Below are 14,663 nucleotides of genomic sequence, written 5' to 3'. Positions count from 1 at the left end.
TGGTGCCACCGTCATTGCCCATCTGGTCTGGTGGAGGGGTGTGTGTGTATGTGTGTGAGGGGAGACAGGTATTCCTGAGAGTTGCATAACAAACACATGACTGTTTAATGACCATTTTACCTGGAAAGGATGAGACAGATGCCTTTCCCAAGAGCATAATTATGGCTTTCCTCATCAAATGAGATGATTGTTTTTAAAGTCTTCAGGGTAACACTAAGCTTTTGTCCCTTTTATTTTCTTTACTTTTTTTTTTTTTTATTGTGTAGGCTGGAATGGGTGGAAAGAGTTGACGCACTAGAGATGTTGGGGGCTGCAGTTAGTTTGGGGAGACCTGGGATCTCAGCAGTTGGAAGCCAGAAGAGAACACTGACTGCTAAAGTGGAGATGCTGGGCTTTGGTATATTGGAAACCTGCTTGCCTATTTTAGAATTTTGCTGCGAAGCATTACTTCATGCATAATTTGTATCCATAGAAATGGATTATTATTGGTGTGAATGACTTGGTCTCATCTTTGTGATAATAAAATGGTTTACAAGTCATTTTGAATGTATTCAAAATGCTTTGAATGTCAGTACGAGATACGGAAGCAGGGAGTGAGGTAAATTGCATCTCTCAGTTGATGTGCATTATAACCGTTGTGCCTGGTGTCTGACTCTCTTTGTAGGTGAGAACTCTTGGGGAGAGAGTGGTTCTGTATGTTCTGAATCGAATTATTTATAGAAAGCAGGAAATGGAGAGAAATGAGATCCCATTCCTGTGTCATAGCAGTACTGATTATGCTAAGATTCTGTGGAAGAAAGGAGAGGCCATTGGGTTTTATTCAGTTAAGCCTACAGGTGAGTCTTTAAAAGTTATTTAAATAAAATATTTATTATGTAAACTCACTTTCTGGACCCCACCTATATCAATGTCCCTTTTAAATTAGTATCTAAATTACAAATTGAGATGATTTTACTCAGTATTTCTTGTGAGTGCTTTGATTCTGTGCAAGTGAGGTTGTTAGGAAAGTCTTGAAAAAAAGATTAAACATTTGACAGGAATATTTCACCACGTATGTGAAGAAAGTTGTATATTGAGGCTCAAATTTGTCTTCTTTCCCTCTCATTTCCTTCCCTTTATTTAAAGTCCTTGTTCTACTTCGATTCCTATTGCTGTCACTATTACCGACTTTTTTCAAAGCCCCTTTCTACCTGTGGACCAGATGCATAGCCTTTCTCTTCTAGTTTTAGCTGATTCAGCCTGATAGATTAAAGGCAGCTTTGCAATTACCATGAAAAACAAAGTTCTTTAATATATTTAGAGAATCCAAGCAGCTTTGACATCATTAGTCAAGTTTGGATTTCTGATCCCAGGACCCAACTACACCCTATTCCTGAAAGACTAGAGCAGCTTCATCTTGCTCTGTGTGTTCTGTTCATTTAGTTCCCTAGAGCTTCTGGAGCCAGAGAAATCAAACCTGCTTAGTCCATAACTCCACACCTGACAACCACCATGTAACAAAGGCAGCCTTGCTCTGCACCTAGGCCAAAAGACCTTTCACAGAGAACGCTCACATTATTTTTCTGTCTTTTTTATATTTCAGACTTGCCAAATTTAGCTCTTGTGATCAAATGCCCTCTAAAGATCTTAACAAATTCCCTGCTGACTTGAAGGATAGTTATGACTAATAATATCTTAATCATACAATTAATGGACATTTATGATGAGAATTAGTATACATAGTCAACGAAAGGGAGGTCACTTTTTCTCAAGAATAAATAAAACTGATCTATAGTTTTAAATGGTTTGGTGTAGTAAATAAGTCTCCGTTAGTATGCTGTTTTATTTTTGTATAAATTTGAAGCAGAACCAGTAATTATGTAACTCCAGAAAGATACCATCATTTAGAGGCAGAAAAATGATGTTTTTAGTGGAAGCCTAGTGCTGCATTGCATGAAGACATCACTTTATTGGCTTAAAATGTTTTCATACATTTGGGGCTGGAGTATGTTTCAATTACTATATGCTTTATTTTATACAAGATAATTCCTGTGGGAATTAGAGGCCTGTTGCTGCTCATACTGGCTACAGCAGGGTTTCCTACTTGAAACTAGCTTATAGACATTTGAAGTACGTAAGAGTGTATGCTTTTTCATTTAGAGCACCTCTAGGTGAGATACGCACAGTTGGTACAGGGCACAGCACTCCCCGCTCAGTGTTTCTGGTCAGGACTGGATTCCAGGCATTGGTCCTTCTCTGTTGTGTGTTCTGGGCTCCTCCTCTGCTTTGGGTGTCCTCCTCTCCTTTGGAACCTGGCTTCTGTTTTCTATTTCTGGCATTTAGCTCAGGTTTATATGCTTCGGCTTCCAAGTGCTGCTTGTCTGCCCCTCTTAGCACCTTCCATTCTTCCCTGCTAACTGCCTTACGGCCTGTTTATTTGTCTTTTTCCGCTTTAAGCTCTGGCTCTGTCAGCCCGAGAACAATGGACTTAGATGTGCTTAGGCTAGCCTTTGAACCTATAACCATCTAATTCAGTCTGGAAGTAGTTTTCTACAAAGGAAACCCAAATGATTTTTAAAAATTGCCCAGGACAAAAACTGAAACACTTTGTGATAGAACTCTCCTTAATGTATTGATACATATCAGAAAAAAACTGTAGCAGTAGCAAAAAGATAAAGTCTTTATTAAATACATTTGTCGTTGACTAAAAGTCTGTGATTATCACTTATTATTTATGATTTTTTAAATAAAATGCAAATCAGTATGTAGGGTTATTAGTAGGAACATAAAAATTATCTTGATATGTAAGAGGAGACTTTGTTTATGAGGTCAAATCTAATTATAGGAAATGAAGTTCAAGAAAATATATAATTTTGGGGGGCCTGAAATAAAGAAATCATGAGGGATTTATAGTTTATCTTTTGGGTTAGGTAGATGTCAGATCATTAAAAATAGGTTTTAATAGTAGATCACTGTATAATATCTGATACATAACCCTAAAGGGAGCTTGCAGAGTTGAGTAACATCACTGTAATAAGATTTTCTGGTCCGTCCTATGGTTATTAAGCATTTTTATCTATAAAAATAAAAGGAACAGAATTAATGCTTGTTGCGTTTTGATAGTATGTAATATTTGTTCATGGACTCATAAACTGAAAAGAAAAAGGTAAGCTCTATATATTTCATTAAGAGGGATATTTTCAGTAAAATTTTATTTTTTGCTGAATAATTTTCCAAATGTATAATATACTTGTGTTTTGATCTGTCATATACTAATATTAATTATAATGAAAACACAGAATTACTTTTGAATTGGTACTTAGAACCTTATGGTTACAAGGAATTTTAAAAATTTATATTTAAAAAAATTTATATTTATATACAGATATGTATTTACAGAGGAGAATTATTAGATAATCCATATATAACCCAAACATAAAAATGTATTATATCAAGATAACAGTGTGTAGAATAAATATAATAGAGGGTGGAGAGGAACGATGTAAACTTTTTTTACTGTTAATAGTTCCATAGTAAGGAACAGTTTGCTCAGTGTATGATGACAGTTATCAAATCAAATTGATAATAGTTTTTAGGGTCCATTTGACACATTTAGAAGAGTAGTGATATAGTTTTTTTCTTTAATCAATATTGTTTATTTGAGAAGGAGTGGGGCGACTTCCCTGGCAGTCCAGTGGTTAAGACTCTGCACTTTCACTACAGGGGACAGTGGGTTCAGTACCTGCTCAGGGAAGTAAGATCCCCCACATGCCCTAAGGCCAAAAACCAAAAAAGGAAACAGTAAATTTATATAGAGAATCCTGGCAGCACCATGTTAATTAATAGATTATGGTTAACATTACCAAGAATAAAACACATCACTATTAGAGACCCCAGTGTCGTATATTGAGAAGGACATCACATCTTTTCTGTACTATTTTTGCCCCAAATGCATAATCTCAATTTTATTATGAGAAAACATTAGATAAAGCCAAATTGGAGGTTATTTTACAAAGTAACTGATCAGTAACCTCCAAAAGTATCAAGATGATGAAAGACAAGGAAAGGTGTACAAAGTGTCAAAGACCAGAGTTTAGGAGACGTGAAACTAAATACCATATGGAATCTTGGATTGGATTCTGAAACAGAAACAGGGTATTAGTAGACAAACTGGTGGAAATTGAATAAGGTCTGCAGTTTTACTGATAGTCTTTTATCAGTGTTGACGTCCTGGTTTTCATAGTAGTATTCTGGCTATGTAAGATGTTAACATTAGGAGCATTTGGATGAAGGGTATGTGGGAACTCTGCATATTTTTGAAACTTTTTGCTAAGTCTGAAATTATATTTAAGATAAATAGTTGTTAAAAGTGAAGTTGCTCAGTTGTGTCTGACTCTTTGTGACCCCATGGACTGTAGTCTACCAGGCTCTTCTGTCCATGGGATTTTACAGGCAAGAGTACTGGAGTGGGTTGCCATTTCCTTCTCCAGAGGATCTTCCCAACCCAGGGATCAAACCTGGGTCTCCCACATTGTAGGCAGATTTACCATCTGAGCCACGAGGGAAGTCTTGCTCAAAATTATAGTCTTTATAATTGAAACTTATGATGGAAATTTTAGATGTTACCAAAGATGTGTGAATACATGTTATGTATTTCAAAATTATTTATGGTTACATGAACAAAAAAGTTTCCTTTGAAGAATTTGACTTGTCCAAGAGAAAAAAATATTCTAAAAATGCCAGTTTAAATAGTTCCCCTGGGAAAAGTCCCAACTCGTTGTCAGCAATCTCCATCATGTACATTAGTTAACTTCTTAATGTCTCCTTCAGTTAATTTCAGTCGCTCAGTCGTGTCCGACTCTTTGTGACCCCATGAATCGCAGCACACCAGGTCTCCCTGTCCATCACCAACTTCTGGAGTTTATTCAAACTCATGTCCATCGAGTCAGTAATGCCATCCAGCCATCTCATCCTCTGTCGTCCCCTTCTCCTCCTGCCCCCAGTTTCTCCCAGCATCAGGGTCTTTTCCAATGAGTCAACTCTTCGCATGAGGTGGCCTGAGTATTGGAGTTTCAGGTTTAGCATCAGGCCTTCCAATGAACACTCCGGGCTGATCTCCTTCAGAATGGACTGGTTGGATCTCCTTGCAGTCCAAGGGACTCTCAAGAGTCTTCTCCAACACCACAGTTCAAAAGCATCAATTCTTCGGCGCTCAGCATCCTTCAGAGTCCAACTCTCACATCCATACATGACCACTGGAAAAACCATAGCCTTGACTAGATGGACCTTTATTGGCAAAGTAATGTCTCTGCTTTTGAATATGCTGTCTAGGTTGGTCATAACTTTCCTTCCAAGGAGTAAGTGTCTTTTAATTTCATGGCTGCAGTCACCATCTGCAGTGATTTTGGAGCCCACAAAAATAAATTATGACACTGTTTCCACTGTTTCCCCATCTATTTCCCATGCAGTGATGGGACCAGATGCCTTGATCTTAGTTTTCTGAATGTTGAGCTTTAAGCCAACTTTTTCACTCTCCTCTTTCACTTTCATAGGGTCTTTAGTTCTTCTTCACTTTCTGCCCCAAGGGTGGTGTCATCTGCCTATCTGAGGTTTTTGATATTTCGCCTGGCAATCTTGATTCCAGCTTGTGCTTCTCCCAACCCAGCGTTTCTCATGATGTACTCTGCATATTCTTAACTATTAACAAATAGCTTAGTTTGGACAAGTCACTAATATGATGGAGATCAAAACAAAAACAGACTAAAACCAGTTTGGAAGAGACACATGATGCAAAAACGGAACAACTCTTAATAATTTTTGAATGTAAGAGTAGTTTTTACATTCATGGAATGAGAACAATATGTATTAAAAAATGCCCAAGACTTTCCTGCTGGTACGTAGATAACAATCTACCTGCCAGTGCAGGGGACATGGGTTCAATCTCTGGTCAGGGAACTAAGATCCCACATGCCTCATGGCCAAAAAAAAGGAAACATAGTAAATTTTCCTATGCAGAGCATCCTGGCAGACACCGTGTTAAAGAAGAGATCACGGTCCAGGAAGCTCCCACATGCCTCGGAGTAACTAAGCCCGAGACCCCCAGCTACTAAGTCAGTGTGGTGCAGCTGCTGAAGCCCCGTGCGCCTGGAGTCTGCGCTCTGCAACAGGAGAAGCTGGCACAGTGAGAAGCCAGTGCACCGCAGCAGAGTAGCCCCCACTCCCCACAGCTGTTGCCTGTGCACAGCAACAAAGCCCCAGTGCACCCAGAAATAAATAGTTTACTTACTAAAAAAATATAAGAATGTCCATAGAGCACAACATAAGGAAGATAAAGTTGATGATTATAAAGGTGAGCAGTCACAGCAACAAAAATGGCACAAAAACTCCTAAATGAAGGAAAATATAAAAGAAAGAAAAGATAAAATTAGCAGAACAATCTGAAGAACAGATGTTTCAGAAGGAGAGAACAGAGGCACTGGAGGGGAGGGAATCACCAATCAAGTAGTTAAAGAAAACATCTCAGAATTATAGAACATGCATGTCTGAGTTAAAGAGGCCCTTTGAACAGCCATCACAGTGAATTAAAATAGGCCCATACTGGAGGTAGATTGTTGTGAAATTTCAGAATATCTTGGATAGAAAAAAGATTTTGTGAGACTCCGCAGAGAGGGGGATTTATACATAGGATCAAGAATCAGAATGATGTAGATTTTTCAGTAGCAACACTGAATACTCTTAAGTGGAATAATGCCTTTAAGATATTGGGAGAAAAAAAAAAAAAAAAGATATTGGGAGAAAGTGATTTTCATTGTAATTCTATACCCAGATTATAAATGAAGTATGAGAGAGAAGGAAATTTCTACATAGTTAATTAAAATTTTTTTTTTTTAATCTCTCATGCATCGTCTTTCAGGAAGCTAGAATTTATGCTCTGTTAAAATAAGGAAGGAGATCAAGAAAGAGATTAGGAAATGAAGGAGAGAAATACCCCAAATCACAGCTCTGATCATTCTGGGGCTTCTCTGTCCCAATTGGTAACCATTAGCGTTATGTAGCTATTTAAATGGAAATTAGTTAAGATGAAATAAAACTGAAAATTGTTTCTCAGTCATACTAGCCACAGTGTAAGTGTCCCGTAACTGCATGTGGCTACCACATTGAAGAGAAGAGATGCAGGACATTTCCATCACTGCAGGAAGTTCTTTTGGACAGCACTTTTCTAGAGATTGACTAATCTAGGTTGTAGTAGGTCAGGAAACTCTGAGTCATCGATTCAAAAATATGGAATACCTGATGTGTTTGCACTTATCAAGATGAGTTTTATAAAGTTAAGGGAGACTTTCTTGAGGGATAAGTTAGAAGTAAACACTAATTAATGAGTGATAAACCACTGTTAAGGTGTATCAAAAAGCAGTGCAGGATAGAAAAACAATTCTGATAGACCACATGGTTCAGTTATCAAAAATGTATGTGTGTGTGTGCATAATGTAATTGCTGAAGATTGGTCTAGCCAAAATTATATATTACTATATTGAGGTAATAGGATAAGGCATGTATAGGATGTGTGGTTATGGTATAGTGGGAATTTTTGTTCAGTCCCTAAGTCGTGTCTGACTCTTGGCAACCCCAGGGACTGCAGCATGTCAGGCTCCTTTGTCCTTCACTATCTCCTGGAGTTTGCTCAGATTCATGTCCATTGAGTTGATGATGCTGTCTAACCATCTCATTCTGTCACTGCTGTATTGGGAGTAGGGTGTGTGAATGTGTTAATATATAAAAGTTAATTCTCATCTTCTATACCTAAAATGGAAAAATCAAGAAGTAGTAAGTTATTTAGAATAACTGGAAATACTATATTATATATATATATAAAATATATACAATGTTATAATATATATTATACATGTATATAATAACTGAAAATAACTTTAAATACTGAAAAAGATGTAAGTGCTTGTTTTTGGGGGATGGATAGTGTGTTTGTGTGTGTGTGTTTTCCCCAACAAGTCTTAGAGGACTGTTGTGCCCTGACAGTGTATGTGTGAACTTTGATGGAGAGTTGAAAGTGAGCACTGTCAAAAGGACTATACCCAGAGTCTGATCAGTGTCTACCACAAAACTAGGTGAAGTTTCTAAATCTCACAGGGCCTGTGACGATCAGGTCCACCTATTAAAAGGGCTATACTAACTAGAAAACGGCTCGGAAGAAAAATCTCATATAGGCATGAAAAATAAAACCACTTGTTAATTCAGTGAAAGTTTTGTTAACTGTCCTATGTCAAGAAAGATAAAAGATAGTGAATGTGTATAAATCAGATGTCACATTTTAGTGTAGACGGGAAAAAATTTGAAGACAAGTGTTATTTTGGAAATACTTCTTATTTGGCTTCAACTGTCAATCTCCTTGATCCACTTTGAAGACTCATGTTTTGGAAAAACATAAGATCTAATCTACCTAATTATCTAATTGTTGATTATCATCTAATCTATCTAATTGTTGATTATCAATCTAATCAACACCTTTAAAATCAGTTTGTTAACTTGCTTCCAAAGGGATTTATTTATGATCGATATCAGGAGATGTATTTTTGGTTTTTGAAATTTCCATTTGAAATAATATTTAGTGGAAGTGTTTTTTCCTCTCTTCATTTGCTATTAGCTTTTGTTACAACTTTCTAACTTCTTTTTACTCGGAGCTATAGCTATGATCTTACCTCCTTTTTTGGACAGGTCACCCACTTTCTGCTCACTAAAATTTAGATTTCTGGCCCTTCTGTTTCAAGATTTTTTGAGGAATAACAAAAATGTGATATAAAATAATAACTTTTGATAGTCTATATTGTCATTGTGCAATTGCTCGGTTGTGTCTGACTCTTGGCAACCCCATGGACTGCAGGCTTCCCTGTCCTTCAGCATCTCCCGGAGCTTGCTCAAATTCATGTCCATTGAGTCTTTGATGCCATCCAACCATCTCATCCTCTGTTGTCCCCTTCTCCTCCTGCCCTCAATCTTAGCCAGCGTCAAGGTCTTTAACTGCATTGAAGCAAGGTGCCCGGCTGGCAAGCCCCGCTGCGATTCCTGCTGCTGTGAAAACAGAGGCATTTGGACCTTTAGCTGTGCCATTGGCCCACTTAATACCGTATGAGAGTTGTGATAAATCGCGAAATTACAGATTTTGTTTTAAGCCAGTACATTTGGGGATGGTTTGTGAGGCACCAGTAGGTAACTGAAGGATTGTGAATCAGAAAGCCATCCACTACCCAGAAACAACCATGTGGCATTGTTATTTAAAAACGAAACTTTTTAATGTTGAGCTTTCCTGATTCGGTTTATTGTAACAGCTCATGTTACCTTAACTGATTTATAAAGCATGAAGACTGTGATGAGAATACTTCTCTAGTAGTATATGACGAGGTCTCATGGAAAGATATCTAGTAGCATTATTTCTTTAGGATTCACTTTATGCTGTGTGTCTGTGGAAACAATCACACACTGATGGCTTCATAAGGTATTTAGCCAGGTTTTATGAAGGTGAGAAGAGAATGTCTGATCGGGAATTTTCCCGATTAGACAAAGTAGAAATGGTGATGCCATGAAAAGGGAGAGTCATTCAGTTGTGACAGAACAGCTGTTCTTGAATTTGATGCCTAGATCCTGAATGATATTGTGAACATTTATTCATTTACTCAGAAGTTATTTGTATTTGCTATATTGATAGGGAAGGAGAAGAAGGGGAGGAGGGCGAATAGGAGAAAGCAAAAAGCAGAAATTGAGAGATAGAAATAAAATGTTTGCAAACTCTGTCCTCATGGAACGTACATTTAAGAGGAGAAGATAGCAATGGATAGACAAATAGATGATATGCTCTCAGGTACTATGAAGAAAAACTAGATTAAAAGAATAGTGTGTGTTGGGGGTGGGTACTATTTAAAATAGAGGTACTATTTCAATAGACTAGTCAGGGCAAGCATCTCTGAAGGTAGTGTGGGAACAATGAGGAAGGAACTTCTCTTGAAGTTTCAAGAGGAGGTTTTTAGAGGTCTGAATTTCACTCTGGGTGATAGGAATCTGGTGGAGGATTTTGAGCTTCGAAGTAACACAATCTGGTTAGCCTTCTATAAAAGTAGCTGTGTTGTGTGGAAAACCAGAAAGAGATGGCAGTGAAGAGTGAAGTTAGTTAAGAGGCGGTTGCAGAAAACTGGTGAGAGGTGAAGAAAGGGGTAGAAGTCTTCATAATTAAGATAAATTATGAAGTCATTGCTGCAGTATTTCTAATGGATTATGCGTAGGCTGTGAAGGAAAAGTCAAGGATGAGATCTCAGGTTTTGCTCTGAGCCCCTGATAGAATGATGATAAGATTTACTGAAAAATTAGAAAACAGGAGAAGGAGCAGGTTTGGGGAGTATATGAAAAATCTGATTATAAAGAGTTTATTAGAATCACGTGTACAAATTTGGTGTTCCATTTACATTTTTAGGCTTTATTAAGGTTCATTTACATACCATACGATTTACCCATTGTCGTTGTTCGGTTGCTCCGTCGGGCCTGACTCTTTGTGACCCCATGGCCTGTAGCACACCAGGCTTCCCTGCCCTTCACCATCTCCCGGAGCTTGCTCAAACTCGTATCCATTGAGTCGGTAATATCATCTGACAATCTTGTCCTCTGTCACCCCCTTCTTCTCCTGCCTTCAATCTTTCCCAGCATCAGGGTCTTTTCTAGTGGGTTGGCTCTTTGTATCAGGTGGCCAAGATATGGAGCTTCAGCGTCAGTTCTTCCAGTGAATATTCAGGGTTGATTGACTGGTTTGATCTCCTTGCAGTCCAGGAGACTTTCAGGAGTCTTCACCAACACCACAGTTTGAAAGCATCAATTCTTCGATGCTCAGCCTTCTTTATGGTCCAACTCTCACATCCATACATGACTGCTGGAAAAACCATAGCTTTGAATATGCAGACCTTTGTCTGCAAAGTAACGTCTCTGCTTTTTAATACTGTCTAGGTTTGTCATAGCTCTTCTTCAAGGAGCAGGTGTCTTTTAATTTCATGGCTGTGGTCACTGTCTGCAGTGATTTTGGAGCCCAAGAAAATAAAATCTGTCACTGTTTCTGTTGTTTCCCCATCTGTTTGCGGTGAAGTGATGGGACCCAATGCCATAATCTTAGTTTTTTGAATGTTGGGTTTTAAGCCAGCTTTTTCACTCTCCTCTTTCACCCTCATCAAGAAGCTCTTTAGTTCCACTTCACTTTCTCCCATAAGCTGGTGTCATCAGCATATCTGAGGTTACTGATATTTCTCCCAGCAATCTTGATTCCAGCTTGTGCTTTATACAGCCCAGCATTTCTCATGATGTACGCTGCATAGAAGTTAAATAAGCAGGGTGACAATATACAGCCTTGACGTACTCCTTTCTCAATATGGAACCAGTCCGTTGTTCCATGTCTGATTCTAACTGTTGCTTCTTGACCTGCCTACAGGTTTCTCAGAAGGCCGGTAAGTTGGTCTGGTATTCCCATCTCTTTTTATCTGTCTTTTTGACTATAGCCAATCTGGTGGATGTCAAGTGGTATGGCATTGTCATTTTGAGTCGCATTTACCAAATGGCTAAGGATGTTGAGCGTCTTTTCACATGCGTTTTGGCCATTATTGTGTCTTCTTTGGGCTATCTGTTCAAATCCTTTACCCATTTTTAAATTGAGTTGTCTTCTTTTTTTTTTTTTAACCCTTCTCACTTTATTGTGGTATAACTGACTTACAGAAAATTAACCATGTCGAAATTTTACTTTGTTACATTTTGACTTATGTATATAGCTGTGATACTACCACTACAGTCAAGGTAGTAAACAGATCTCTTATTCCCAAAAGTTTCTTTGTGCCTATTTGTAACCATCCTTCCTTCCTCAGTTTGTCCCCAAGGAAACACTCATCTGCTCTTTATTATTATATATTAGCCTGCTTTCTAGATTTTTATAAATTGGAATCATACAGTACATTTTTTTTTTTGTCTGGGTTCTTTCAGTATGATTATTTTGAGGTCCATCCTGTTATAATTCACATATCATCAAGTTTACCCTTAAGTGATTTTCAGTATGTTCACAGAGTCGTGCAACCATGAGTACTGCCTAATTCAAAAACATCTTCATCACCTCAAGAATTGCTGTACCCTTTAGCTGTCACTCCTCATTTCCTTTATCTTGGAATTCCTGGAAGCCACTAATCTCCTTTCTGTCTAGATTATTTATCTTAAAATATGTTTTTTAATCTTATTTTATTGTGGTAAGAACACTTAACAGAAGACCTACTGTCTTAACAGACTTTTAACTATAGATTACAGTATTGTTGACTGTAGGTGTCGTGTTGTATATAGCATGTCTCTAGAGCTTGGCTTTACTGAAACTTTAAGCCTGTTTTCCCTCACTCTGCCCTTGACACCCGTTGTTCTGCTCTCTGCTTCTAGGAATTTGACTGTTTTAAGATGTCTCATGTAATTGGAATCATGCAGTGTTTGTCCTGTGGCTGACTGACTTCGCTTAGCATAATGTCCTCAAGGTTCATCCATGTTGTTGTATAAGGCAGATGTACATTTTTTTGAAGCTGTTTGTATATATCCTACACACACACGCCCCCCCACCCCCACACCCACCCCTTATTTTCTTTATCCATTCATTCATCAGTGGACCTTTAGGTTGTTACCACATCTAGGCTATTGGTAATAATGCTGCAGTGAACATTGAATTGCTAATCTCTTTGAGATACTGATTTCCATTATTTTGGATATATACCCAGGAGTGGGATTGCTGGATCTGTGATGGTTCTATTTTTAATACTTTGAGGAATCTCTGTGCTTTTTTTCATAGTGGCTACACCATTTTTCATTCCCAATAACAGTATACAAGGGTTCCAGGTTTCCATACCCTTGTTAGCATTTGTTGTCTTTTGTTTTGCTGGTAGCAATCCTGATGCGTATGAGGTGAAACCTCGTTTGGTTTGCTGTTACCCTGATCATTTGAAACATTGAACATGTTTTATATACCTGTTGGCCATTTTAAGTTGGGTTTTATTTGTCTTTTTATTAGTGAGTTGTAAGCATTTTTCATATATTCTAGATAGAAGTCCCGTATGGAGTACATAGTTTGAAAGGATTTTCTCTCATTTTGTGGATTGTCTTTTTACTTTCTGGTTGATGTCCTTTGAAGCACTAGTGTTTATAAAGTCCAGTTATCTGTTCATGTGTCACTCTTGCTTTTGGTGTTGTAGCTAAGAAGACTTTTCCTGACCTAAGGTGATGAAGATTTGCTGCTGTGTGTTATGCTAAGATTTTTATAGTTTTAACACTTAAAGTTATGTTTATGTTCCATTTGCAGTTAATTTTTGTATGTGGTCTAAAAAAGGGGAGTGGGACCCAATATCATTCTTTTGCATATGTGGATATCCAGTTGCCCTAGCCTCATTCATTTTAAAAAGACTGTTCTGTTTCCATAGAAATGCCTTGGGACTCCTGTCAAAAATCAGTTGACCAAAAATAAGAGGTTTTGTTTCTGGAACTTCTGTTCTGTTGATTGCTATTTATTCTTGTGCCAGTACCACACTGGCTTGATTACTGTAGCTTTGTAGCTTTTAAAATGGGAAGTCTTCCAACTTTGTTCTTCTTTGTTAAGATTATTTGGGTCATTTGTGTTTTTTTGCATTTCCATATGAGTTTTAGGATTACTTTGTCAATTTCTGCAAAAAATCCAGCTGGAATTTTGAACCTATAGGTCAGTTTGGGGTGTGTTGACATTCTAACAGTGTTGTCTTCTGAATCATGAACAATGGGATGTCTTTCCAGTTATTTAACTGTTCTTTAATTCCTTTGGCTTTTTGAAAAATTAATTACTTAGTTTTGGCTGTGATGGGTCTTCACTGCATCCCAGGGGCTCTTTGTTGCTGTGCACGGGCTTTCTCTAGTTGGGGTGAGCGAGGGCTACTCTGTAGTCGTGGTGTGTGGGCTTCTCGTTGCAGTGACCGCTCGATGCAGAGCAGGGATTCTAGAGTGCGTGGGCTTCAGTAGTTGTGGCATATGGCCTTAGTTGCTCTGCAGCATGTGGGATGTTCCCTAACCAGGGATGGAACCTGTGTCCTCTGCATTGCCAGGCAGATTCTTAACCCCTGGACCACCAGGGAGGTCCCTAATTCCTAGTAAATGTTTGTAGTTTTCAGTTTTGTACTCTTGCCAAATTTATTCCTGAGTATTTTATTATTTGGTGATGCTCTTGTTAGTGGAATTGTTTTCTTAATTTCATTTAAAGATTGTTCATTGCTGCTGTCTAGAAATACAATTGAATTTTTTTTTTTTGGCCACTCTGCAAGGCACCTGAGGGTCTAGATCCTAGTTCCCCAGCCAGGGATCAGACCCACGCCCCCTGTAGTGGATGCCCGTGGTGTTGACCACTGGACTGCCAGGAAAGGCCTCAATTGATTTTTGTATGTTGATCTTATGTCCTATAATCTTGCTGAATTTAAAAACTATCAGTTTTAATACTTTTTTAGTGAATTTCTTAAGATGAAAATCTTAAGGTCTGTATACAAGAAGGTTTCCTTTCTTTCTAGGTGCTTTTCATTTCCTTTTCTTGTCTAATTGCCCAGCTAGAACCTACTTAAGATATTGAATAAAAGTGGTGAGAATTAACATTTTTATCTTGTTCT

The 14,663-nt window shown here is 38.0% G+C and overlaps 1 protein-coding gene across 10 annotated transcripts in view; it reads left to right on the top strand.

Moving 5' to 3' along the window:
- The window catches only part of FAM169A (family with sequence similarity 169 member A), a 64,665-nt gene that overhangs the window by 22,921 nt on the left and 27,081 nt on the right, over positions 1 to 14,663 (top strand). For 5 of the 10 annotated variants that reach the window (XM_086361090.1, XM_086361092.1, XM_086361089.1 and 2 more), the window contains exon 5: positions 665 to 836. The exons of the other annotated variants lie outside the window; for them this stretch is intronic. In XM_086361090.1, coding sequence (XP_086217216.1) covers positions 665 to 836 — 172 coding nt within the window. The remainder of the gene's footprint in view (positions 1 to 664; positions 837 to 14,663) is intronic. 10 annotated transcript variants of the gene reach the window in all.

This window comes from Bos grunniens, chromosome 20 (assembly GCF_055505025.1).
Source record: "Bos grunniens cultivar Pamir isolate PY7600 chromosome 20, Bosgru_T2T1.0, whole genome shotgun sequence".
NCBI classification, from domain to species: domain Eukaryota; kingdom Metazoa; phylum Chordata; class Mammalia; order Artiodactyla; family Bovidae; genus Bos; species Bos grunniens.
This window is presented reverse-complemented; position numbering and strand designations above follow the sequence as displayed.